This window comes from Brienomyrus brachyistius, chromosome 5 (assembly GCF_023856365.1).
Source record: "Brienomyrus brachyistius isolate T26 chromosome 5, BBRACH_0.4, whole genome shotgun sequence".
NCBI lineage: Eukaryota > Metazoa > Chordata > Actinopteri > Osteoglossiformes > Mormyridae > Brienomyrus > Brienomyrus brachyistius.
In genome coordinates, this window is record NC_064537.1 from 6,665,082 (window position 1) to 6,692,483 (window position 27,402).

A 27,402-nucleotide genomic window follows, 5' to 3' on the forward strand; every position below is an offset into this window, starting at 1 on the left:
GAATCTTCATTTTGACTGCTACTACTTCAGACTTAGACCAGCTCATAAGCATTGGTGAGAGTAGACAATGTAGGGACCAGTAAAGCTGTGTGTTACCAAACCAATCTGCCTGTCACTCTCCTGTTCCCTCTAACCATCACCCATAAAACATGAAGCAAAGTTACTTAGATTCCTTTACACAGTGCAGACTCCTGCTTTGAAGGAAGCAATCGACTCTTTTCTCAGAGAGTGCCATGGCCTTGGTTTTGTGGGTGCAGATCTTCATGCCTGCCGGTTCACACTTGGTATCAAACCACGGAAGCGTGTGATGGAGGTCTTGGCTGGGCGACGCCAAAAGTATGACATCGTCTGCAAATAGCAGGGATGTCCACAAACAGTAGAGGAGACAAGACACACCCATTGCCAGATGCTAACACCTACGCTTTACAGTTTCAGTTTTGGGGCTAAGGAAGTAGAAAAACTCTCTTCATTCATACTGGGACAGAGCACCAGGCAGTATAAGCTCAGTGTCTCATACTCCTGCAGTACCACCCACAGTTTGTCACAGGGCATGTAGTCACACGCCTCCAAGTCCACAAAACACTTATAGACTGTCAGCATATTTCCACAAACCCTCACACAGCTATGTGAGGGAGAAGAATTGGACCACTATTCCATGACCAGCCTGAAATCCACATTGTTCCTCCTAAATGCAAGGCTCCTCAGTCTACATTCAAATACTCAGGCTTTCCCTGGGAGGTTAAGTATGCCCCCCCTATGACTGGAAGACACCCTCTAGCCACCCTTTTTAAAAATAGGGACCAGCATTTTTGTTTTACTGTCATGGGGTACTTTGGGACAGCCCTCCCTCTCCACGGCCTCCCCAGTCACACATTCTCCAGCCCCCACTGCTGTGTCGGCCTTTTCGGCAGCTCTGTCGGGACCTTTCAGCTTTCTCATAATACCCGATTGGAAGCATAGTCCTGACAGCCTCCTCCTTCAGCTTAACATCTTCTCTCACCACTAGCGTCCACCAGGGGGTCCTAGTATCACTGCCATGACAGGCACAGACAGGCACAGACTGCCTCCTGGCAACAAATCCATCTGTTATTGTATTATCTTATCATATCATATTAGCATTTTACATTAGTATATTTTGGTGCTTAGAACTGCACTACATGCAGTGCCTCACAACCCTTGCTCTGAGTGCGTGGAGTTTCTCAGTATTTGTATGGGTCCCCCCCCCCCAAAATAAAAAGGAATCAGGTGTTCTCCGACCTGCTTCTTGGGATATCCCCCAGGCTCACTACGACCCAGATAAGTAGTGTCAATGAATGGATGCATGCATATTAACAATTATTGGTCGTATTATTTTCAGAACTGTCAGCTAATAGAACATTTGACAATACATTGTCAATGAAAATGGATATTGCAAATTAAAGAATAGAATATGATAGGAAACCTGCAATTTCATTGTAGCTGATCACTTGCTGGAAGCTCAGCCATGTCTAGGTGACTCCTCAACAGCAGGGATGTTTGTAATGTGCCATTTGCCTGACTTGAAAGTCACTTTGCACAAAAGCATGTGCGAAATGAAAGTAAATGTAAATGTAATACAGTAAATTATACATTAGGCGTGTTAAACTCAGTTCCAAAAGAATTATGTATGGTGTAGTCGCTATTCCAGCCCATTTTCTTCTCACTTTATTGGTCTAATTAGTGTTTAATGTCTGTACTAATCTGTACTGTTTAAAAATATTCCCTGCTAAAATACTGCAGTGAAGTATATATTAACCATATTCAGAAATACAGGGCAAACACATCCACTCATAAAATATACCTCCATGGGTGAATTATAATAATACAAATGTGTCTAGAGTGTGTTTGTTATCAGTAAATTGTGATGCGATGCAGTGAGGTTTGACTGCCAGTATTGTGTAACGTTGTGTGACTTTCAAAAAGTTCATGAGGGTGTGAGCCTGAAAAGCACATGTTAACCTCTACTTCCCGAACGTTGGTGAAGAGGTATTACAGCTCTGCCTTTCCGCCATAGTGTACAAGTCTAGTCTCATTTTAGAAGCTCGTTGATGGCATCAGGAGCATCTCTGTGGATTAATAACGTTAAATTGCTGACTCGGTAGGGTGTAAGGTTTTTCCAACACATTTGGGAACAAAATTGGCTCTCGTTGGAGAAACACTTAACACAAGCTCTGCTGAACAGCAGAAATCTTTGAGCGCACATTCCCTGAGAGAGCCATAATCTTCGTTCTCTGGTTATTGAAAGTTAAAGCTACAATGAAGGATGGGCTCTGATCTGCACTGCGTTTGCAGAGCAGGATGCCTCTTGGCTGTATATCTTCTGCAGGTAAGAGCCCGTCCTCAAGAGCTACTCGCAAAATATAATGCGCATACATAGTACAGGAGCTCAGACTCTGGCAAAACTGAGTGCACTGCAATCAAAAAAATATTTTTCAGCAGATCCAGAGAGAGATGCGAACCACATTGAATTTGCTTTTCATTTCTGCTCCTGTCACAATGCATCAGAGGCGCTTGAGCCTCAATGAGCCAATATTATTTAGTCACGAAGAGAATGCAGCACCCGCAGGCTTTTATTACAGCCAGACAGCAAGCCACCCCATTCAGCTTAGTGTGTCTAGTGTCACCAAGTCCCTGAGGACACACGAATACATTAGTTAATGTTTTTTTCCCTGAAGCCTATCCCAGAAAGGACAAGACACGAGGCAGGCGACACCCTGCACAGGCTGCCGGTGCATCACAGGGCAATCATGCACTACTGGCAATTAATCTAATGACACCGATTCACTTACTCACATACTTCTAGACTACTGGAGGAAACCCACACAAACACACGTCACCTCTGCACACACAGTTGCAGCCACTGAAACATAATGCTGCCACTTACATCACATGGTGTAATTAATTCTCAGACGAGTACGCAGTAAAGTCGTGTGCTGTACCGAACAAACAGAACTTTAAGACGTAGGAGTTATTTTATTATTGTTTTTTTCTGGATATGATGACGAAACACGTTGTCAAAAAAAAAAAACATACTTCAGAATGAGTGATTCGCCTATTGGTCCGCATTATAAGAAGGAGAACCAATAGTATATTTTAGGCACCTACACTTTCAGTAAGTTAACCAATGGGGATCGCTCTTTCGGTTGCTAAGAGACGCCTAGCTAAGCTAAGTAACAGGACTAAACTTGATTACGAGAATGTTTTAGCAAAAATAAAACGACCAGAGGTACATTTTGGGGTTCGTGCTGTCGCATTCTGTAATTTTATGAAGCGCATTATACCATGGTGAAGCTGAGAGCGAGGTGCATTGTAGTCGGTAAGCTTTAACAGGAATTAGCCGGCTAGCTAGTTATTCAGTACAATGTGTCTTGCGTCTAGCAGCTAATATAATATTCTGATCTGAAAATCAGACAAAGACAAAAAAAAATCTGATTTCAGTAAATGCCTTTGTCACTTTCGTTTGGAAAATAATAGCTGGATCTTGGATGGATAAAGAACTCGAGACTGGTGGCTAGCTTGTTAACCAGTTTACTGTACATTTTCCTTCAAAACTCACTTATTTAATTAGTTATACGAGTGGACAGGATTATATCCCACATATAAATGCAGTCGTGGTGCTATGATCACTCACTATGGATCCAGTAAGTCTTCATTTAAAGAATGGCACTGGAAAATAAACGGATTTTATCGTTAACTTTTCGTGCAGAGTGTATCATCCGTCTAACGGGCGAACTAGGGCCTATTGCTGAACGCGACTTCATTCAGAAGATTTATCTAAGATCCTTATCTAACAAATAATTTTTGTACAAATTATTTCACCAAACCAAATGGTAGCTGGTAATGGATGAAGTTGGCACCCTCCACCGGCAAATCTGGCAACAGTTTAGCAGTTTTCTGCTTCCTTAGAACTTACTCTTTTAAATGATTTATTTAGTGTGCTTGTATTGGGGGTATTGTGTGTAGTTACTTGGAATTTGACAGCTTAAAATGTTGTGTGACCGCAGGAGACTCTGCCGTGGGGAAAAGCGCCGTGTGTCAGATGTTCCGCGGCGACGGGGCCCATTTGCAGAGGAACTACAGCATGGTGGGCTGCGCCGCTCGCGGGTGTCCGCCTCACTGCCTGTGCATGGCCTGAATATCTATTAGCATTAGTAATAATTATGACCACCATAATAAACATTGCTAAACTTTGTTTTGCAGTGGTGATGCATAGAACTAACGCAGGTGTTCGTTCTCTGGCTTTGTAGAAAATGTTACTAACATACATGCGGTTATTTAATGTATTTAAAATATATCGTAAATTTTCTGTAAGGGAATTCAGTTGGAGGGATCAGGGGCAGGGGGGCGAGATGTTCAGGTGACTGCGTGGGTCTGGGGGTGGCTGGGTTAACTCCAGACCAAAGCCCATGTTCACACATATCAGTATTAGAACCAACTTAGCTTCAACGTAGCTGGCTAGTACTGCGATGCAACTGAAAGGTCTGATTATCCCTTCATTATATTATAATTTAACATATTTAACATATGTGTTAAATTAGGGCTGTACCTAAGCTCTGCAGGATGGTAGGTCTCCAGCAGCAGGGTTGGGCAGCCCTGCCTTAGAAAAAACAGGTAGCGCTTCTCTTATTAATATTAATGAGTACTCGAATACAACTCTGTAACAAAGGAAATTCACAGCCGCGCATCCACATGTCAAAAGATTAGCCACGCTTTATTTCAGTTATGGTAGCTGTGCCTATAAGTACCTAATGAAAGACTGTCGGGGAAAGCCAGATATATTAATTAGCAGCACATCAGGACATTCAAATTTGCCAAGTTTATGGATTTTTGTTTAGGAATTGTTGACACAGCAGTTGCCTCAATGGCTTTAAATGATTAATAAGTAAATTACCCCGGCCGCAGCGCGGTCACGCTGTGGCTTTGTTACTTAACGCTGACAAATGGCTTGAGGCAAGAGCAGTTTACTTTAAGTTTTCGCACGTATTATTTGTGAAAACCAGCAAAACTAAAGCGCACGTTTCACCCACGAAAGGATCTCCCCTTCTGCTCCGTTTGTGTCTGTATAAACCGTTCGTATATTTTCCCCTCTCTTTTCAGCGCCTTACTTTATTTTTCGTGAGCAACAGTCAAGGAGTCTGAGAACTAACAGCTTTCACCACTTTACCCATTTGGTCCCCTAAAGTGCTGAATCGTCCCTGTTACCTTATTTTGCTTCCGAAGAACGTAAGGAGCCCCTTTCTCAAAATAATTTGTGCAGTTTGGTGAAATGTTTAGTCAATAAATTCCTCGTCAGCGTGTTAGGCTCTGAAGGGAAATTCGGCAGGACCACGGGGAGTGTCTCAGTCCCTTTGAATCGTAATACACCTGAGCTTTGGAAAGAACTGAGTGCCTCAGTTCAGAATAAGGACGGTTAGGGTGGAACAGCACAGTGCCCTCTAGGGGGCTTGCAGGGGAATGGAGGCAGCATAGAGTTCTAGGGCTGATAATGGTTGACTTTATGGATTTAATTTCCCCAGACAGTGGGAGTGGAGCTTTTGGTGAAATCTGTGAATATCCCAAACAGCAGCGACAGTGTGGTGAGTCCCCCCTCCCCCCAATTCATTAGTATGTTTATCCCTTTCTGTTTGGTTTTAATAGGGTCATACTGGATTTCTGATGCCTTTGCGTGTCTTTAATCTACCCGCCCCTGCGTTCTGCTTGCTGGGTAGGAGCTGTTCATTTTCGACTCTGCTGGGAAGGAGACCTTCGCAGAACCATGTGAGAAGCTGGTGAGGGCAGCATCATGCCGTTCACTCGTCCTCACTTGACCCAACTTCAGGAAAAAACATCTGCCCAGGTCCTTCGTCACATTAGTAGCAGTTGGCCAAAATGTGCAGCTTTTCATTGTCATTGCTAATCCTGTAGTAATATTTCACTTTGTGGATGTTTTTTTGTGGATCTTAAAGAAGCTTAATTGAAAGTGAATCCTGGTGACAGCATATGTTCTTGGTTTCTGCGTAGCAGTTTATTTGTGCGGTGACACCGAGACCACACAGCTTTTGGGCCGAGGACTTTGTTTCCAGCCACATATGTGTGGAATTTGCATGTGGATTGGGGAATTGGGGCGCTTTTCCACCACACCATGTGCCGTACTTTTGGTACTTCAAGAAAGTACCAAAAGTATAGTACTTCAAGTTTTCCACTGGCGTAAAAACTGGTACCAGCGTCGAATGACATCACAACGTGAGGCGGATTGTAGATGTACTAGCATACCATATAGGGTGTTCTCTGTAATTACTAAATGCAAATGTCAGCCACATGCATGTGTTACAGTTTTCATTTTATGCCTTACTTATTTCTGTCATTAGGGCAGTCATAGTCCTAGGGTGTTGCATTAATAAAATCACAATGATCAATTTTCTGAAAGGAGAGAACTTTATACCGAAAGATATTCATGTAGTACCAAAACCATATGTCCGTACTTTCCCTTCATAGGTATACTGCCGTATGGCATAACAAAGTAACTACATTTACACTGAAACGGAGAAAAGGGCCTTCGAAGTCTAACTGAATGTGTAATAAGTCAGTTAATGATAGTTTTCCCTTCAAAACTGAGCACAGTAAAACTAATATTTTGTCCCAAGATAAAACAGAGCCTAAGAGATCCAATTTTGGTCATAGCTGAATTTTGATAAAATATGCAGTTACTTTCTTTTGCCTTTGTACAGCAGTATTGTGGTAACAGAGTTTCTCAGTGTTGTAGCTGCTGTGGTCCGTCTTTGGCGTCAGGAGTAACGTCAGCTCTGATAGGAGTAGCAGAGCATCCTGGCTCACAGCTGTGTCTGTCCCACTTCCCTCCCATGCAGTGGGGGCAGCTGTCAGTGCTGTGCCTAGTGTTTGATCTGACCAGCGAGGCGTCGTTCAGGAATTGCGGTCGCTGGTTGGAGCGGGTGAGGACACACAGCCAGGGCCTGCAAGTCCCAGGTAAGTTGGATGCGAAGGGCTGGGATATTGGATGGGGGAGGGGAGGCGGACTTACCCCTGCAGCGGGTGGGGGTGGCAGCCGGCCCAATGACGGTCACGTGCATTTATACCATGCAGGGGTGCTCGTGGGCAACAAGTCGGACCTCTCGTCGCGGCGGGAGGTGGAGAAGGCCGTGGCCCAGAACTGGGCCCAAAGCCAGGGCCTAGAGTACCACGAGACCTCGGCTGTGAGTTTACATGCCCTCCCACGCGTGCGCCGGCTGGCCTGCCCCCTCTGGCAGCAGTGCTGAGCTATACTCACACCTTCGTAAGCGCTGTCACGCCCCTCAACCTGTAGGAAAGATGCTGTGGCTGTACATCCACCGGCTGATACTGTTTATTTGGCACACAGACTTCCCTACCACAGTCCCTCTTTATAGCTGTGTTTTTCTCTCTTTCACAAACACACACGTACAGGTTTATAATTATATCTTTGTGGGGACTCTCCATTTCCCTCACCCTTATGACACCCTTAACCCCTACCAAGCCCTAAACGTAACCATAAGAAACCAAACAAAATACAATATTTTTTGGCATCTTCAGTTTTTTGATTGCAGTTACAGATTTTTTTTTATAAAATTGAGTTTCCCTTTGTGGGGACTACTAAGACGGTCCCCACAATGTCAGAATAACAGGTTTTTATTCTGGCTGAATAAAAACATATTCAGGCTGTGCGTGTGTGACCGCCTGTGTGTTACAGAAGGAGACTGAGAACTGCGAGGCCCCCTTTGTCAGCTTGGCCCAAGCCTTCTACAGCATGTACCAGGACCGGATTCAGGTGATCCACAGCCTGGCCTAGATCTCCAGACCCCGCACACTCTCCAGATCCAAAAGTGACATAAAACCGGACTGGAATCTTCTGCCATGGCTTTCAGGAGCGTTGAAGAGCAGAGACTTCAGTGTCGTTCTGTTAATGAAATTCCGTATATTTATAATTCTGTAATTCAGTTTCAGCTATTACATCTCTGAATTTGTTGTTATAAAAAGTTGTTTTTGTTACCAGTGGTGGCGTTTGTGATCAGCCTGTAACAGCACTTGCCATGAAAGCCTCTGATGCACCGTAGACTTCATCTGCTAATGAATGTTTTTTTTCTCAGTGGTGGGTAAAGGGATGTGGGTTGGAGCGAAACTCGGAGCTCAGTTCTTAGGCGGTACCTTGCTGTTGGATACCATCGTCACTTAACTTTGTTCAGCAAGGCAACAGTCGTAGAAAGAGCTTAAAAGCATGTGACCGTGAGGACGGCCTGGTTCTGATAAATGACAGGCGCAGAAACACCGTCTACAAATGGCAAAGGAGAAAAAATTAATTTCCTCTGTGTAAGAAGGTTTTCCCGTTTCACTGGTTCTGTAGCAGGTCCAGTCTCGTTTAAACTTTGACCCGTTGACCTGACAGGGGGCATTTAGCTGTATTTGTGATGTATGCTATGATATAATGGATTTTAAACAGTACGTTATATCATATGCCCCAGTGCATTGTGGGAAAACCTGTTGGCTGGTCAGAAGAAAAAAAAAAAACTGTGAACGTCTGTGTCCTCCTGGGATGGTGAGATGTTCCCAATGTGTGTCACGTGAAATTCCAGCACAGCACTTTATATCCTTGGATATTTTCAGAAGTTCTGCCTTCGGCCAATAATGAAAATAAAGTTATTCTCAAATTTTAATTCAGGTCAAAATCCTATATCTGTTAGTTTTTCATAGCTGACAAGGTCGACCATTCCACTTAGCCTATAGTAATCTGCTTCAGAGCAGCCTCATCATTAAGTCAAGGGGTGTTGTACGTGTCTGGTGAAAGGCCATAAATATTTAAAATGCACTTTAGTTTCTGAAAATGTGAGGTTTCCTTTAAGCTTTAGGGAATGGAGCTGTGCTTCAGAGTACAGGAACCCTTTGAGGTGGGCCTTTTGCAGGCGGCTTTGTGCAAAATCGACTTGCGACTCCTGGAGAAAGTAAGCAGCTGTGTTGAATACTTATGTACTGTAATTATATCTGCTTACAAGCCCAGGCACAGCAGCAGGGTCCAGGAGTGATGTGTGTCCCACGGGGGTGGGTGGGTGTGGAGCGGGGCCGTTTGCTGCAAACCTCCTGGACCCCCCCATTCCCTGCTTCTTCTGCATGCCTTTTTTTTTTTTTTGCGTGGCGGTGATGCCCTCAAAACGGTTTGTGTTGGATCTGCGGAGGACGTGGCCTGGGGTACGAGGACCTGTGCCCTGCTGCCTTTCACAAGGTGGGAGCCTGAGTGTGAAGATCGCAGCTATCAAAATGCTGTTTTAGGCTCTATCCCACCCCCCATGTGTAACATCATTTGTCCGCATTCCCTTGGCCAGGGGAGACCGACAGTGTTATTAAGCCTGCTGGGCTGCAGCTCCTGTGCACTGCTGTGCACCTATTAGTATTCCACACCTGTTTTCTGAGGCGCAACCTTAACTGCCATTGACTCTCCAGGGCCCTTGTTGTAGTGCCAGGTGCCACCACAAGAGGGCGCATGAGTAATACAGTTTTCAGACTGATTTGTAAAAAAGGAATTTCGCTTTTTTTTTTTTTTTTCCCGCCCTTGCTGTTTAACCTTGTTTTCATAGCCTTTTTTGCCCCATTGTAACTTATTTGTTCTGGCGCAATAAGCCAATCACATTAGCCCCCCGCATCAAATGTGTTTTATACTCGACACGTGAACATCCGTCTCGTCATAGAGAAACAGCTTCAACCCTGATAAGCAGAGGCAGGACTGCAGATCGAACATTAATTGGCGTGGTTCGTCACCTGTCCAATAGAGCCCTTTGGTGGTGTAGCTGGCAGCCCATCAAACAGGACAGAGCTCTCTCTCTCTCTCTCTCTCTCTATCCCATTCTCTTGATTCCAGGAGACACCAAGACTTTCTTCTGGGTCTGGGGTTAAAGTCTCTTTGCCAATGAGGTGTCAGATCTTCTCTTTCTGCATTCCCACTATGCCAGAACCGCATATGGTCAGAAAACTTTGCGCCATTAGGACACATATTCAGCCATTTACATGTGACTTTCGGTCTGACATCACAGGTTTGAGCCCAGGGTTGTGCTGAATTAGCTCTTATCTCCTTTTTTTTCCCCTGTCCAGCAGCTTCTCCGCTCTGTGAAAGTACTTACTGTTCTATTGCCCCGAACAGTCCCTGACCCAAAAACGCAGGTGAGTGTTTTTTGCAGCTGCTCCCTGGCTCCACGGTGTTAACACACATCTCCAGCAGTTTCCCAGCTAGCCACAGCATGACCAAATAATGCACACGATCGGTGAGTGTTTTTCTGGCTTAAGTGATCTCTCCAAGAAATAGGAATCTATATATATACATCAGACTGAATTAAATAGGGAATCGTCTTATCTTAATTTAAAAATCTATTGAAAATGTTAAAGGTCTAAAATATCTAAAAAGGTCTAGAATATCGTTTGGTCTTGGTGGCTTTATGCAACAAGTATTTTTTTCCCCTACTACAAGAATCAACGATTCGTCCTCCAAGCCAGAAGGGGGCGGTATGCTGATCTTGCCTTCACCACGCTCACTGTTACCCTGCACTATTCTTCCGACTGTCTCCCACCCTGTTCTTTCTTACACGTCTGAGACATGCTAGGCTTTGATCATCCCACCAGGATAGAGGATGCTGGGTAGCAAGAGAGTGAAGTATAGAGATTTCCACATGCTAACACAGAAGCACTCAGACTGTGATGCTCCGCACTAAGGCGTGTTAAATCGCAAGGAGGGAATGAATGCGACTATGCAGTGGGGCTGGCAGTTACACATACACTCAGTATATATTCTTATCTTATCTATGACATGTACTAATATACAGCTAGCGTGTAAAATGGAGGATGTGCCTGCATTTACACATTGAACGATGTCTTATTTATTTGCTGTGCTTTGAAGTGTGCTGGAGCAGAGCACAGACAGTAATGTGTGTTCCACAGGGCAAAACCATGAAGTCTCCTAAGTAATTCAGGGAAGGCAGTAAAAGCATCCAGCACAAATAGGGTTATGATCACCAGGGCTGCCAAGCCTCACACATGTGGCGTGACACTCATGCTTTCAGGATCTTACGTTCATGCAAGACATTTTACAGCAAATCTCGAATTCCATTATGAACCTAAAATGAGCTCAATCAAAAGCTTTGGGGCAGTTTGCAAACCCTACAGATTATTTACAAGGAAATAAAACATGCAAATGTTTGTGGGCAGTGGTTCGGGAAGCGCACTTGTAATTGAAAGATTGCAGGTTGGAATCCCCGACCAGCAAGGCACCACTGAGGTACCCTGATCCCCCAAGCGCTGCTCCCCGGGCACTGAATTAGCTGCTCACATTCACATTGTCACACATGGGTTAAATGCAGAGGACACATTTTGTTGTTGCGCACTGTGTGCTGTGGTGTGTCAACGATGACAATTAATCACTAAAATAAATAAAACAGAAGTACATGCATGTGCAGACTTGCCTCAAACTGAAAATCTCATGCCAGCCAGCTGACCGAAGTTCTCAACCCCAGTTCTCAACTACTGTCATTCATTTAAGTCGTCATCCCGAATTCAGCCTGAGTGTGTTTTTACGGGGATGGAAATTCAGGGAAGGAAGGAAAAGCAAGATTGACAGGAAGGACGAAAAGACTGAAGAACTGAATGAGGGAAAATATATTTGTCCATCTGGCGGCAAATAATAATTATTAGGCTTGTATAGATGCACAAACTTAGGTAATAATATATATAACAATGTCAGAGGCAATACCATATAAATCCATGTAAAATATTTGTGTAATCTGTGTCCGTGATCTGCAGTCTTATGATGTTTTCATTTGTATATTTTGTTTACATTCTCTGTGTATATAGTCATCCCTTCCGCATCGTGTGGGTTCGGGGACACAGGCGTTGCCTGGAATCTGGAAAAATTGTGTAAAAAGGTTTTGGTCCCCTTGGTGAGCAAAGCAAGCACCTCCGGCCAGTGGGTTTGGGGGACGCTGTGAGTGTGTGAGCAACAATTCAACCTTTTAAGTTCATCACTTCCCTCTTTTTCTTTGGAGCACCACTGGAAGTGCTACGCTTTGGACGCATGACTTTAGCACAGTTTAGGGCACTAAAACAACATAAAACGAAATGTCAGTTCAAAGATCACTGCGAGATATCATGCGGGAGTCTGCTGTAAACACACTTGGCTTCCTCCAAACCAGCATTGTTACATATATTTTATGCATTTATGAGCTACTAAACGTTTCGTGTGTATTCTGATGGCCTTCATGAGTCATTCGTGGTTTTCGTAAAAACTCCCGTTTAATCTCTTGTGGGCAAAGTCGTGATGCAGAGGGGTCAACTGTGTACCACTTTGACCTTGGTAGGTCACCATCCTGAACTATAATCGTACGTGATGATGTCTGCCTTGTACGTGCTGAATTTCAGCTCCAGCAATGAATGCAGTCCAAGAGTCGGCAGGACAACTTTCAGTTGTCTCCCTAGGTACCGTCAGCCTCCTAGCACATACACGGTCATGTGAGCCCAGATCTTTTCACCGGTTTCATAAGCAGATCATCTTCCCGTAAACTTGTACCCTCCCAAAAGGTTGCTGTGGGCACCAGCCTCACCAACACAGCCTCATCATTTAGCACGGCCACACATCTGCCGGTAGAGTTCGACCCTATTCTACAAACACATTTTAGTTTCCATGAAACCCCAAGTTTTGGAGAATCAGGCCCACTCTTTATTACTATTCCCCCATGACACAAACAACGCGGGGCCCTCTGCTACCCCCCCCCCCTCCCCCCCATTCCCAGAAGAGTACCTGGCCCCCTCGTCTTGGAGAGACCTTAAAAAACGATTTGAATTAAGACACTCTGGAAGAACCACAGACCACAACGCCAGATAATAGACACAGGAGGCTGTAATGCTGTGATTACCTGGACCATCCAGTTAAGTACCTGTTAAAATAGAGGCTCAGTAATCATGGTTTGTGACCCACAGACAAAGCCATGTACTGCACCTCTCATTAAGTCATTAGGAAGCCCTGCACGGGTCACAGAGATTAAGGAAAAAAATGGGCCGGGATCATTTTTGTTCCCTCTGGGGTTCCAATTTTATTCATTACGGGGTCTGGATGCATCTAAGTTTAGGACTGTTCAGTATTGGCATCTTTAATGACCGTTTCTGTTTGGACAACACAACGCAACTCAGAGCAGAAAAATATGGCTAAGGCTGTGTGAGCTTTCAAATCGAAAAGAAAGGACACATGTACAAAGGAATTAAAAAAGGTCGTTAGCTCAGTGCTCTTTGCTTTTCCTTCCAAAGCATAAAATAAATGAAAACCCCACCGAAAAAAAAGAATCATAAAAAAGACAAGTACAATTACAGAACAAAAAGTAAACATTTTAAACTTCGGCGTCATCTTTTTTTTCCCCTTATAATTACCAATAACCTTTAAAACTTAAGTTTCTCAAGAGCAGATTTGCTGTATGTTTTAGCATGCATGTAAATTTGTGAGTCACTCAGCTTCAGCTCCTGGAGTATTTAATACTTGTTTTTTTTTTCTTGTTTTTTGATTAGCATCCTCTTCTTTTTCTCCCTGATCTCCTTTCCTTTATTCCTCCCCCAAATCAGTCTTTTTTCCCCTCGCTTTTATTTTTTTAAATCTATTTATGCTTTATTAAAAAAATTTTTTTTTTTTAATGTGGTTATCTTCTGCCTCGGGGCTGTCAGATTCACTCTCCTTTGGTGACAGAAAGAAGAAAAGGGAGCAGGATGCCAGAGAAAGAGGAGGAGGTTCATTTTAAAGGATAGAATTTGTCTAACATTTACTGCTTTGCTCGTTTGCGCTTGACAGCAGCATCGTTGTGGAGAATCGCTATTTTGTCTCTTTTCGGTCTTTAAAGCAGCCGGTCAAGATGACTTCTCTCACTTCAGCTTCCACAAATATTCAGTTAGTTCATTTAGTTTGTTCTGTGTGTCAGGAGTCAGTTATTTATTAACATATTTACTTATATATATATATATTCATATATAAAATTAATACATATATTAACTTTTCGTGGTTTGAGCCACTTTTTTTCCGAATCTCAAGCCACGGTGGTTTCACAGTTTTAATGCAAAAAAAGAAGAAAAAAATCAATAAATACATTAAATAAAAGACAGAAGTGGAAGGGCGGAGATGGGTGAAGAGGGAGGGTTTGCGGTCCCGTCTGCCCCACCCCCTTCCCCACCTCCTCACTGACCCCACCCCTGGTTGCCCCCCCCCCCCCAGATCTCCTGCCCCTATTCTCCCATTCATCCAGATTTCATTCCAGTTCATGTCTTACAAACATTTTTTAAATTTCTTTTAAATAATGGTAGATGGGAAAATCATGCATTTTCTTTTTTAAAACTTTTTTCTGTATTTTTTTTTTTGACATGGAATATCATCTTATCTGTAGAATTCGGGGCTCCTCTTGTATCTCCTCCTCAGTTCTATGCAAACCCCCCCCCCCCTTCTCCTCCATGCCGACCCCACCCCTTCTTTGCCCTCCACCCTCTCCACCGTGGGACAGTCTCATACTGGGGTAGTGCGTCGGTTGGCTGTGTTGGTGTGGGATGAGTCTTTCAGGTCTTTTTGGATGCAGTTGTGCACCTGCAGGAAGTTGTGGTCCCTTTCGGAGTTGTAGGTGGCGGTGGGCGTGGTCGCGGGCTTGAGGGCATCCCGGGTGAGCGTGTACATGGAGATCTCCGTGGACGGCAGCGCGCTGAAGCCCTTGAGGCCCACGGGCGAGGCGTCGCGGGACTGCGAGGGGTCCGTGGAGCGTGAGCTGGAGCGCGAGCGCCGGCGGGTAGCGGTAACGATAGCTGGGGATGCGCGTGATGGCGAGCTCTGCAGGTAGTCGGGGGCACGGCAGCACCCACCCGCAGCTGCCTGTGCCGGTCGATGAACATGTGAACCGCCAACACGCCCACCATCTCAGCGATGATGAAGGAGAGCGCGCCGAAGTAGAAGCTCCAGCCGTACGAGTAGCTGTTCTTCTTGGAGTCGCTCTTAGAGGGGTCCCCCGCGTTGGCTGATATGTAGACGATGATCCCGATGATGTTGCTGAGGCCTGGCCAGAGAAGCAGTGAGATAGAGAAAAGAGAGAGAGAGATAGAGATGGTCAAGGATTTCTGCATGCATTGCTGGAATGGAGATGGCCCATATCATCGTGATGGACCTTGGCATAGGCGCTCAATCAATAACCAGCACGAGTAACCAAAGGGCCGTCAACAAACAACATGCAGGCTATGAGAATAAGGGTGCAAAGTGAGTGGTTTATAGCACGTTTGGTCGAACTGTCATGAGGGGTCTTGTATTTACACCCACCAGCAAGGCAGGCTTATGAGTGAGCTAGCCTGGACTTTATACCAGGTCCCTGAGTTGTAGGCGACACAAACATTTTTTCTGGTTGCTTAGAACAGTGGCTACCCCCGTCCCCCTAATTTGGCCGTGCTCAACACCCAAAATGAAGCTTAATGAACCTTATCAAACATTATGCGTAAAACATTTAATTTGTAAAGGACTTTTAATAAAAGCACCAAGTTGTTCCCACAATTCAGCTGCATGCATCAACTTTACACACAATGATGCTCTTGCTCAATGTTTCCTAATCCTCTCCTCAGGGATCTGCATTAGTCCACTATTTTCCTCCTACTGGGAGCTGGGAGGAAGCAAAAATGTGGACCGTCTGTGGGTCCCTGAGGGACCGGCTTGGGAACACTGCTCTTGCAGATTGCAGTTTGTCTCTCTGTGCCCTCTGGGAGCCAGTACCACACAGGCATGTAAATCCATGTGGCAGAAACAGCCACCACATGTCGGGATGACTCCAGCTGACCAGTCTGGCACTGGAGCAGGAGGGAGGAGGGGCTCTGACACGAGGCCCCCAGAAGCCTCGGTGCCCAAGCTGCTTTTCAACTCTCTCTGGGACCAGAACAGGAACACAATCACAGGCTCGACCAACTGTGATTCTTCCCTCATTTCCCCACTACCTTTATTTAATATAACATCGTAAATTTGTTTTGTTCAGTCACAAAAAAATATATATATCTTTGACGTTGTGAAGGCGTGATGAAGTGTGTCAGGGACACCATATTTTTAGAGTTTAATCCCAATGGGTTGCTCTGAGCCTAGCATAGTGGGGGGGGGGGGGGGGGGGATTGTGTCTCATTCTGATTGTGGTACAAAAGGCTACCATTAGCTGGGCCACGTTGCAGGTCCTGAAACAGTTTGGGCTGTTCTTCCGCTCTGTCCTATTTTACGTACTCTCCCTCAACTGGGACGTGGAGCTGTGGGTGACCGGGGGTGGGGGTGGGGGGGGTTGCTGAGTGTGATTAAACTAATTAGTGGTTTATCACAGATGCTCACTGGCATAAGTCCTCGGAACCCCAGTGCACTTTTCTGAGTGGTCGGTCGTTGCAAATGGAGTTTGAGCTCACTGTAGTCCCGGCCATGCCGATACCCCCCACTCGAACCCTTCCCTGCTCTCCGTCTCTGTGTTTCTGTCGCTCATCGCCCTCCCTCTCCCATCCTCCACGCTTTCGCGGTGCCTCACCTGAGCTGGCCACCCTTACCTGCTGACACGAAGAAGATGCCGGAACTGAGGATGATGTTGTGGCGCGTGACTTGTAGAACTCACTGGCAGCTATGCAGAGGCCCCCCATGAAGAGTAGGATGACGCTGAGGATGGGGAAGATGCTCGATGCTCGCACAGCTCCTGTAGATGCGAAGGTAGAGCCAGTGGTAGAGAGTGAGACTCTCCCCCTATAGGTTGTATATGTGTATGAAATCAACAAGTGCCCTGAAACGAAATTCGCCAGAACTGAACGAAGACAGTAGCCTGACCCTAATCCCCCCCCAATACAAAGCACCTTTCTGGCACTAGAAATCCTCTTGATATTGCGGTCGCAAGTACTGCTGGTACCAACAGGCTGGATCACCTGCCCAGTAGGGGCTGCCTGCTTAACATGCAAGCAGAAACTTTCCTCAGCATCGGTAAACTTTCACCGTTTTGTCCCATCTCCTCCCTTGGTCTCTGCTGCCACTTCAGCACTTTTCTTCTTAAAGTGCTGACACTGGGGGGGGGGGGGGGGGGGTTGAGATGTGGGAGCTGGATGTAAACCACCATTCACAGTCACTCTTGAACTTGTTGGCTCCAGGACCGACAGCAAGGTGATGTTCAAATGCGCCTGTCCGTTCAATACGTGTCGTTTCACTAGCAAGTATCGCTGGCAACACCATGTGTACTTTGGAACCGATCGAAACACAATGCATACCCAGAATGGTAGTAAAATCAAGGATTCCCCTCTTGTAGGCCCATATTATGCTGTATATCTTCAAATCCAATGGCTGACAAACACCCCTCCCCACGTAGTGAGGGACACACGCTGTAACAAACTCTTGAACGAGTCAGGCAAAAAATGTAAAGACCTCCAGACTAATGCCCTGGCAGACACATCACACCATGAGCGTTCTTCTGCAAGTTAGGCTACTCTGTGTGCTCAGAATGAACCAATCAAAAAGAAGCAACATTCATGGGCTGCTCATGATAAAGAAAAAAAAACTCCAGACGCCCCCGATGATGGACGGGGAGCTGGCCAGGGATTGACTGTGAGCTCAAAGTGGAGTGCGTCAGGCTTCCGGTTAAGCAGGGGTAGCAGTCTTATGAAATATGCAAGGTGCCCAGGGTGTTGGCCCAGTTCCTCTCCCTCCCGCCGGTCCTGCTCGTATTAACCCTGCCGGGCGCTGCCATGGCCAGTTACGGCATATTATCCGGTGATGCCAAGCAACCCACACTTGGGCTTGTGGTGGGGGAGGGAGAGAGATGCAAGGCTCCGTGGGACAGAGACTATGCAGGGGCATGCATGCATGCAATATCGGTCCAAGCCAATGTGGCACCCTAGGCGAGCATCACTACCGCTACTGATCTCCAATCTGACACAAAGTGAAATCAGCTGGCAAGCCAGTGCCCACTCCAAAGCTGGTGCCCCAGGCAGCTTCCTATGTTGCCCAACCCAGTATTCGGAGACCCACAGCCGGTTGACGTTTTTGCCCCCTTCTAGCTACCTGTCAGACAGTCCACATTTTTGCTCCCTGGGAGGAAGCAAAAGCATGGACTGTCTATGAGTCCCCAAGGACCAGGTTTGGAAACACTGGTCTATAGGATTGGCTGCATGCACATTTTGAATGGGCAACCTTTGGAGATGGAAATGAAGATGCCACACAAATCCAAGTAATAAAACTGCATGTGAGAACCCTTCATTAAGCCAGCAGTTTAGGAATGAAGATAACATCAAAAGTTATTGCGTTCAAAGTTAAAGCATAAAACGTGTCATCTGTGGATTCTGTACTGATGGCTCAATGTAGAGGGACATCAAAATCACACATTTCCTGTGTTTGCGCGTCTGCTACAGATAAATGTGTGCATCCATGATTTGTTATACGAGTCACAAGTGCATGCATTTGAGTGTGTGGAATGTACAAAGGAGAGATGTGTGAGAGTCATCCTGCCAGGGTGAACATTTTGTGTATATGTGTGCAAGAGAGAGGCAGAAAGGGAGTGAGAGAGAGACAGACAGAGAGAGGGAGAGTTAAGTACAGCTAAATCCACTTCACTTGAACTGAAGGCTGTGTTTTTTGCTATATTCATTTCTTTTGCCGGTCCAGAAATATCTCAGACATTGATTTGATAGTTGTGTTTTGCATTTCTTAGCCTTTGCTACAGATTATGTATGAATATTGTTCTTTACGAAGGATCGGCCTTCTTGACTAAACCTTGTTCCTTTTAAACAAAACCCCACACAATTTTACTTGCTGGACAGGTTCAACACGTCACAGGAAAATTGCCTCTGAATAGGCAAAAACAACCAGTTGATTTTCGCATTCTCCTAATGCGAGTATAATGGCTTTGTGGCTGGTTGTGTTGCTGTATGGAAAGACACACATTTTACACACACATTTAGTTTCAGTCTTTCGAAAACTACGTGTCGATCTTCAGAAACCGCTCAGCCAGCAGGGCAGCTGTAACTCAGGAAGAGCAAATCACAGGGGAAGGACATTACGTTGGTGAGACTCCAGTCCATCACGAGGAACTCCTGCACTCATTGATTCACTTTCATGCAAGAGGCCATTTCAGATTCACTGCCTCGCCTCAACGGCCTGTGCACGGGGACCCGAGTGGCACGGGGATGAGACGACGGAACGAGGATTTCGAGCACAGGAGTGGAAATGGGTTTAAAAACAGGAGAGAATGAAAGTCAAGGATAACTTCAGCACAAGGAAAATACCTAAAGGAAATAAAACTGGTGGCTGGTCGTGAAAAATTCTCCAGTAGTGTACAGGCTTGAGCAACAGAGCATAAGCAAGCAGAGAGAAAGATCTGGGGGCGAAGCCAGAACACAAAACATTACGTCACAGGAATAGCAAGTTAAAGGGTTCATTAACCAAAACAGCCCATCCCAGGACATCTGGTCTTCTTTAAACTCAACTGCAATTCTGATGTTCTCAGAAGATAGATACCCCTCCAAAACAGTCTGGGTCTGTCAGCATCTACAGTATGGGGTGGGGTCCATTCTGCTGTCAGCAAACCGGGACGAACTGAGCCCAATGTTAGCCTGAGGGGATCGCAATTAAAAATTCGTGCAAATGAAAAGAAGGTTGAGATCATGCGATCAACCACTTATTTCTTGTGGCCCAGACAGTGACTTTTTGACAAGACATACACTTTCGTGTAAGAAAGAGAAGATGAGGATTTCATGACTGTTTATAAGAATTCTGCTTCTTTGTGAGCTCATGGGCTAAAATGGGAATACAGAATCATATCAAACTGGGTGTTCTGTGCTTCTAGTGAATATGCCTCTTCTGTTCTCATCGTGGGTCTTCTCTTCCCTGCGTGCAATGATTACCATTCTGATTAGACTGTGTGTCTACTAACCTCTGAAGCTTTTAATACATTTGGTTCGAACCAAGCATATCTGACTATTTATAATGGGATGAAGGACTGGATCCAGGATGTGGGGGTGTAGGTTAAAAAACTGGCCTTGTAAAGAAGAGGCTGCTGACCGCAACCCAAGCAAGAAAAAACACACACACACTCATTCTCACATCACCGAGCACATTACTCAACCCGCTTCAGAAAACACGCCCAGTGGGATGAGTTGGAATTGGGGGGGGTCCATCACTCGGGATAAAAGTGACTAACGGCAAAGAGCATGCAGGGTGGTGGGCTGTGACTGTGCTCGACACGGAGATTCAATGTAACATGGGCTCTCAGAAGATAAGCATCAGAAGAGATGCCAGCCAGAAAGGGAGGTACCTGAGCAAGGAGGGTATGTTTGTGTGGTGGAAAGTTTGGGCGACCCTACAAACTACAGTCGCATAGCCACAGTGCCAGTGCTGTCAGTCTGTCATCTGACTGGCCACCATCTCTTGGGTGCCATTGATTGGTTTACTCCGCAGGAAAGGCCTGCTGGTTACACTGCTGTGTGAGACATCACAGCGGAAACAGAGGATCCCGTTTAGCCATCAACGCCGTGCGGCTTTCTACTGTGAGCAGGAAACAGTCAGCAAGCGGCCTGCAGAAGCAGGGGGAAATGGGAACAGGTGTACCGCTGTAGGCGAATAAAAACGAGGTACTTGTAACTGAAGCTAGCGATAGTGCTCCGCCTAGTGAAAACAGGGTTCCTTTCTCAATGGTCTGTTCATGGGCAGGGAGCGTGTTCAATGCTGGAAAGATAAATTCCGTAATTGTTTGACATTCTGTCATGTGAAATGTCCATAATATTGTCACTAATATGCAGCAATTGCTTTATAAGAACAATACAGAAATGTCTCCCTTCGCCTCGTACTATGGCTGACAGCAGCTTTAATCTCACGATTAAACTGAGAAATCTCCTACCACACCACTTAATGTTTAGCTCAATGTCTGTCAATTCTTTTAGGGTTTAACACTATATTTTAACATGAACCTCACTATATAGAGGTATTTTGTCTTTGGCTAATTTCTGCCTTCTATCTAATTAACGAGGCAGCACTCGGGGAACAAGGCAGCGAGGCGTGGTTAATGGTGAGGTCAAGGTCACCTCCCGGTCGTTCCGTTTTCCCTCTGCGACGTGCCGCGGATGGGGGATGGGAAGAGGTGGAGCCCCCCTTTGCGCACGCATTGGCGTTTTCTGCACCGTGGGAAGTAACAACACGCTGGTTTTTGTGAGGGGGGGGGGGGGGGTATTGGTGCTGGCACTGACTCTTGGGTTGGTGCATCTCTGAGAGTCAGAGAGGTCCTACATGTGGGCCTGAGGCTTCAGGGAATGGGGGGGGGGGGGGGGCTTTGCGGAGACACACAAAGAGAGAGAGGACAGGGATCGAAGCGTATTGATCTATGCATCCCGCAGCGTAAACTGGCTGCCTGACTGCGTTGTCTGTTCATGAATCCAAAACACACACACACACTTTCCACATAACACACTAACTCATCGATGCCCCACTAAACGCCCACACACACACACACACACCATCCCTTTCATTCCACACAGGGGAACAAATACGTAGAAGATATATAGAAGATAATTTAACACACACACAGCCAAACGATGAAAGTGCTACCTGACTACAGCTCTGTCTCAGGAGGCTTGGATGCTGCAAATGATTATCAATCTCACCCGGCCTTCGTAACAGCTGATCTGCACACCATGTTACCTGGTAATGTTAACCCATTTCAGTCACTTTAAATTACATCCCTGTTTAAGTAAAAAGAAAAATCCCTAGAGATTCTATTTTTATGGGGGGGAAAAACCCTTGAATGACAAAGCATTTCATTGTTCTTGGCCTCCTTAGATCCACCTGCTTGGCCACACGTCACTCAGCGTACGGGATGTGGGCACTCAGCCCTGTCACACAGCTGCACATCCATCCCGCTCTCCTGTCCTGTCTGTAACTCCTTCACATGCTAAAAGATCGTGACCGATAACCGATATATTTCTCTCTAACATCGCTAATACCCAGAACCCGGCTAAACTGTGAGCTACTTGGCAAGGGGGGAGAAGTTGGGGGAGGGGTGTGGGGGTGTGGGGGGTGAAATGGTGAAAAAAGACAATTTCGACCTCTGGGCCAGACTGGACCAGGACAAATATACTGTAGGTAAGAGATTCCTACCTCTATTAACGTGGTATTTTTGCAGAAATGGCTTAATGCCCACTCCCCCAAACAAAGCTGGAGTGTCCCGGTTTTTCACACATGAAAAGTGGCAACTCTAAGAGGTATAAAACCTTCCATTCGCTTAGCTGCTGAAATTAGTAAATACACCCTTTCAGCCTTGTACGGATAAAATTATTCTTATTATGATCAGAATTATTTCGGTCATTTCGGTAAAATATGGGTTATTTTTCATTTGTTGTTTTTCTAAAGATTTCTTCAGACATCCAGAAGTAACAGAAGAAGCTCCTATTCCTGGTCTGTTTTGTGAAATGTGTTCAGTATAACATCACTGTATTGGCTACTTGAAAATATAGGTTTTGTACAGCTTCATAAATTTCCTGCTTTGGCTAAAAGTTGTCTCAATATATACCTTATTATATACCTAATATACCTTATATACCTTCCTTCTCTTGTTACAGTTCTCTTTCAGAAGTCTCCCCCGCTGTGAATTGTGTTGAATATTCAAGCCCTACACTTTTTGGTAACCAACTGAAGTACTGGTTTGTGCAACCTCTTCACCTGGAAACTAAACATAGCCGGCATTGTGAATTTGGAGACGTTGCATCTGGACGATGTGGCATTTGGATTGATTACTGTATGTACAGTAGGCTATACAATATCATTATATATAATATAGAGAGCTATTCATAACTTAAGCCAATAAATACACATTAATTTGGGGGGAGAGGGGGGGCGCTAAAATAGTCAAAACAACACCCATGATCGCCAGCCTTTTAGTAGCTATGGCTTTAGCTCTGGTGACGCTAACTTCAAATAGTCATGATTTTGAAATATCGGCCAGAAATATTGACCAGTATTCTTGGGCTGATATCTTCATTCTTAACGACGGACAATCGATGACGAAACGTTAAGCAGTACGTTGCGCATCCCCAGCATCTGATCTGTGTAGGAATGCGACAAAGTAGCAGTCAGACCAATCAAAACAGTTAGCTCTCAGCTTAACCGTTAACAATATTTATGTTTCACAGAGGGATCACCAAGACTCGGCTAGAGGAATGGAGCAATCAGAAATGACGTATGGCTTGGCGTGAGGAGCCGTCCCATCATGGACACAAACTGAACATACATTTCTGCAGAAACGCCTGATGGACCCCCTCTGTAATTGTGGATTTTGGATATGCCACTAATGAAATCTGAGCACCTATACTACAAACATGAAAACGGACACGTGTCGATTGATGTGTTAATAGCAATGTGAAGCACTTCATTACGTCAGACTCAAATTCCCACATACAACACATCTTACGGTCCTAACCATCGATGTGAAGTATTTACTTGAACTTATAAAATACTTTAAAGCCCCTTGTATATATTTTATGACAAAAATTTAAGGAGTATGTTAAGAATTTCAGTAAATGAAATTCTTTCAGTAAATGAAATTCACTAATATATTTTTATTGCTATAAAATTCTGACTTGTTGTCAGGGCTGAAAGGTTTTTGTGTCTTTTTCAGCCTTCCATTTATTTAATAATGTTTAACAAAAAAACATAAAATATTGCGCAAATAAAATAATGCTTAACTGTATGGACAATAAATTTCCACTGTTCTACATTTGTATTGGGAGTCATTAAAATGCATTCTGGCACTCACAGAACACCATGCTGACCCCAACGATGAGTCTTTACTACGGATTCATTTTAATGTTTCAGATTTGCTATATTAGGAGTAAAACACTCATCCATCTGCTAAGCTGATTCCTCCTTCAAGCTTTGCCCACTCTTCCTGGTCGTCAGGGTTACCAGCAGTCGGGACCAAGTGCTGGAAGCATCACATCGAGAAGGACTAACTGTGAAGTAACTAAATCTCAATGACAAACGCAGTTGAATGCTGGTTGACAGGATGTTCCAAAGAGGCCAGATAGTCTGGGCCCAAACTGCAGGTGCATTAGTCAGAAAAACTGCAAATTCATTTCATGTGTCAAAAGAAGGAGTCTCGGAAAAGAAACGACATCGTGTGTTGGACTGCGTCGGTAAAGAGGAACAGAGGATGCAAGTGCAAGATCACCGACAGGAATAGACAGCCCCTTAAAAGCAGAGCTGCTAAAATCCACAGAAATACAGGCTCGAAAATGACCACAGAACTGAATCAGCATCTCTGTGGCCCAGACTCAACAAAATCTGTACGTCTTGAGCTTCAAAGAGCTTGAATTTATGACAGGTCTGCCGTCTAGAAATCACTTGTATCCAGCACCAAAGCCTGAAGATGAATAACCTGGCGGGACGAGCAGAAAATCTGCATCCCTGACAAATGGAAACAACCAGTATGTTCTGAGTCATCGTTCATTCATGTTTCCCGCATCTGGGCGGCTTTATCTGTGGAGAAAGCCAAACTATCGGCTGCCAGCTGTTAAATATGGTCTCATATGGTATAATGATATGGGCAGCTCTTCCATGGGTTTCATAAGGTTGTTCTCCCTTCTCCTATAAAGGTCAAGAAATTAGGTTAATTTAGCGAACTAGATGCACCCTATGGTGCAAGAACTTTTCCCTCAACATGTACCCATTCTCCAGGATGCACATTGCTAAACTCATGAATGGTTTCATAATAATCAGAATGAAGTCAAATGCCTTCCATGGTCGTCCCAGGTACTACAGTAAATATAGTCATATAAAGTGCAAAAAAAGGTTTCCCATCCCTTAAAAAGGCTTTTCTTCTTGAGAAATGGTTGGATATTCCACTACACACAGTTTGGGAATTGTACGACAGCATTCCATGAATGACTCAAATTGTTCTGAAAGCATAAAGTAGCTGAAGTCCTTATAAGATCTTTGATATGGACATATTGTTGGGTGTTTCCATTGCTTTGTGTACCTCCAATAGTTCTCTTCCTGGTTTGTTGCCAACCACAGCTGAGGTGTATTCAGCTGGGCAGGGAACCAAAGAGCTTCATATTACCCAATTTTTACATCACAATGCACTTCACCCCAAATGGTCCGATGGCTGGCCAATTTAACACTCCCTCCTAGCCCCCCAGTCTTCTCAGCTAGAGCAGTTAGGCTGTTATTTCTTACTTCACTTCTTCTGGGGCCCCAAATTTCAGCAATTTGACTGGCCAAAAAAATGTCAGTGTGGATGCCAGGGTTCTCGGTGTACCAGATGCTGCCCATCTAGTCTGTGACCGGCTATAGGATGAGGACCACTGATCATCTCCAGACGTCAGCCCTTGATAGATGCCCTGCTATCCTGCTATGACCCCCAACAAAGAAGCATCCGTCCTGGAGGGGGCACAGTCAAAGTGTCTGGTCTGTATCAGTGTAGGAATCTAGTACCTGTGGGATTCGCATCACTGTAACTAAGCCTGACCCAATTCAAATTTAATTTTTATACCACCTCCCTTCTTCTTACAGCTCCATGTCCTGCTAAACGACTGGACATGGGAATCAGCACCAACAGGGCATGAGTTTAAAGCCCCTTTTTGTCTGAAACACATGGTAACCATCCGTGTTTGGATTGATTCCACTATACCTAGTACATTTGATAAGACCAGTTCTTGCCAAAAGGTTGCTAGTTCCCAGAATTCTGAGCTAATTATTTGACTGTAATTTATAGAATTGGAATTATGTAAACTCAAATATCCAGTTTAAAAAAATATTGGTAGTGGTAGTTATAAATCAATAAAATGATCCATTTGCTAATCCATTACGTTTCTATGTCCATCATTGTAACTTCTAACAGAGGAGGTAGCGATGGACGTCAAAGCCTGCTCCTCCATGGACAGTCACAGATGCAGTCAGTACAGTGGCCAGTGTGTGGCCGTCTAGCACAAAGGTAGGATTTACACAGCAGAGATTATGGATCCAACTGAAACAGAGAGTGACGTGTTCCTGTGAAATGTTCGTAGGCATCATTCCGTTTGCTCCACATATATTTGATATATGTGAGTCTAAACAATAAAAATATCAAGTTTCTAAAAATACCTTGAGAGAGCAACCTGGTATTCAGCTCAATGCTTCTCATAGTGCTTTAGCCACTTTGCCACTCATAAGATTTAAACCAACAACCTCTAGGTTTATTTATTTAGGGACATTTGTCCAATGTGATGTACAAATGAGGATCAGAGAGCAGGTCAGCCGGTCCCTGGAGCGATTGGGGGTTAGGGGCCCTCGCTCAAGGGCCTAAAAGTGGACTCTATGCTAGACACGAGATTTGAACCAGCAACCTTCGAACGACAGAACCAGATTACAGAGCCACACCTACTGATGCCTCTACCAAGACTGGGTAAACTCCAGATTTAAAGGCAGGTGATTAGAGCTTATTAGGCTTGAAGTCTCGCAGAATTTATAATCATTTACTGATTTACATCATTGTATCAGCTGAAGATGACTCTTAGGGTCCACATGCAACTGCATTAAAGAACGCTGTAGTTCTCTGTTGAAATATATGCAACATTTAAGGACCAATTATTATTATTGCATTATTTATCTCTTGTATATCCAGGTCCATAAATTAAGGTCACAAAATACAGGATAACAAGCATCAACAGTCAAAAACATCAAAAGAAAAGAACATTTTGCTCCAGCTCCAAAGTATTCCAGTTCATTGCGCCTGGCTGTGTCGCATTTTCAGTGAGCATGCGTGCAATCTGCACAGGCCTCAGTGGGTCTGCAGCAGCATGGAGAAGGCAGCACCCTGTCAGGAGTGACGCAGAGCATGCACAGGGAGCAGTTCTTAGAACGTTTCGCGTGCCTTACATGTTTACTCTCTTGTGATCTATGATGTTTTCCCATCCATTTTCACGGTGTTTCCTTATAGCTTATCCGATAAATCTGAGCTCTATTGAACGCAAGTGTACACAGTTTACATATTGCTCTTAATAACTGTTCCGCGGAATTAAAAAAAAAAAAATTGTATGCAAATGGATTATTTTTGCTTGTTTTGTGTGCGTCTCGTTAGCGGGAATTTCTTTTCGCGGGATGTTAACGATGTTACCTTCCCGCTGCGTCAGTTAATGAAACTCCTGTAAAACCGATACAATTTAGCAGAAACTGGCTTAGTAAGAGGCGTGAGGCTGATTCGGGGGGCTTCCCAGCATGTGGGGGGTGGGAGGGAGGGGGGGTATGACATTGCACCATACAGAGAGGCTAAGAAATGTGAAGGGGGGGCTCACCTCCCATGCCGCCACCCCAGGCAGCTGCCCTCCAACAGTGACTTTCGGCCCCAATGCAAAGGCAGATGGGCGCAAAGAGAA

At 44.9% G+C, this 27,402-nt stretch overlaps 2 protein-coding genes across 3 annotated transcripts in view; one reads left to right on the forward strand and one right to left on the reverse strand.

Annotated features, from left to right (window-relative positions):
* Positions 1-3,152: 3,152 nt before the first annotated feature.
* Positions 3,153-8,681, forward strand: ift27 (intraflagellar transport 27 homolog (Chlamydomonas)). 2 transcript variants are annotated; one of them, XM_049013595.1, is made up of 7 exons: positions 3,153-3,334; positions 4,023-4,102; positions 5,535-5,594; positions 5,727-5,786; positions 6,864-6,981; positions 7,099-7,208; positions 7,721-8,681. In XM_049013595.1, the coding sequence occupies exons 1-7, from the start codon at positions 3,301-3,303 to the stop codon at positions 7,817-7,819; spliced, it is 561 nt and encodes a 186-aa protein (XP_048869552.1). In that variant the 5' UTR covers positions 3,153-3,300; the 3' UTR covers positions 7,820-8,681. The 2 variants fall into 2 exon arrangements, with proteins under 2 accessions (XP_048869552.1, XP_048869553.1); XM_049013596.1 differs by having other exon boundaries at positions 3,159-3,244.
* Positions 8,682-14,505: 5,824 nt separating this feature from the next.
* LOC125742008 (voltage-dependent calcium channel gamma-2 subunit-like) overlaps positions 14,506-27,402 on the reverse strand; it is a 61,269-nt gene continuing 48,372 nt past the window's right edge. Inside the window, 6 exon segments of the mRNA XM_049013587.1 lie at positions 14,506-14,809; positions 14,811-14,848; positions 14,851-14,872; positions 14,875-15,074; positions 16,576-16,624; positions 16,627-16,718. Of these exon segments, the coding sequence (XP_048869544.1) occupies positions 14,537-14,809; positions 14,811-14,848; positions 14,851-14,872; positions 14,875-15,074; positions 16,576-16,624; positions 16,627-16,718 (674 nt within the window). The 3' untranslated portion in view covers positions 14,506-14,536.

What these genes read in the sequence shown, in the direction of transcription:
- ift27 (XM_049013595.1), top strand. Translation starts at nt 3,301, where the DNA reads ATGGTGAAGCTGAGAGCGAGGTGCATTGTAGTCG. An exon ending in CAAACAGCAGCGACAGTGTG is followed by an intron (nt 5,595 to 5,726) that starts GTGAGTCCCCCC and finishes CTTGCTGGGTAG; the next exon opens with GAGCTGTTCATTTTCGACTC. An exon ending in CCAGGGCCTGCAAGTCCCAG is followed by an intron (nt 6,982 to 7,098) that starts GTAAGTTGGATG and finishes TATACCATGCAG; the next exon opens with GGGTGCTCGTGGGCAACAAG.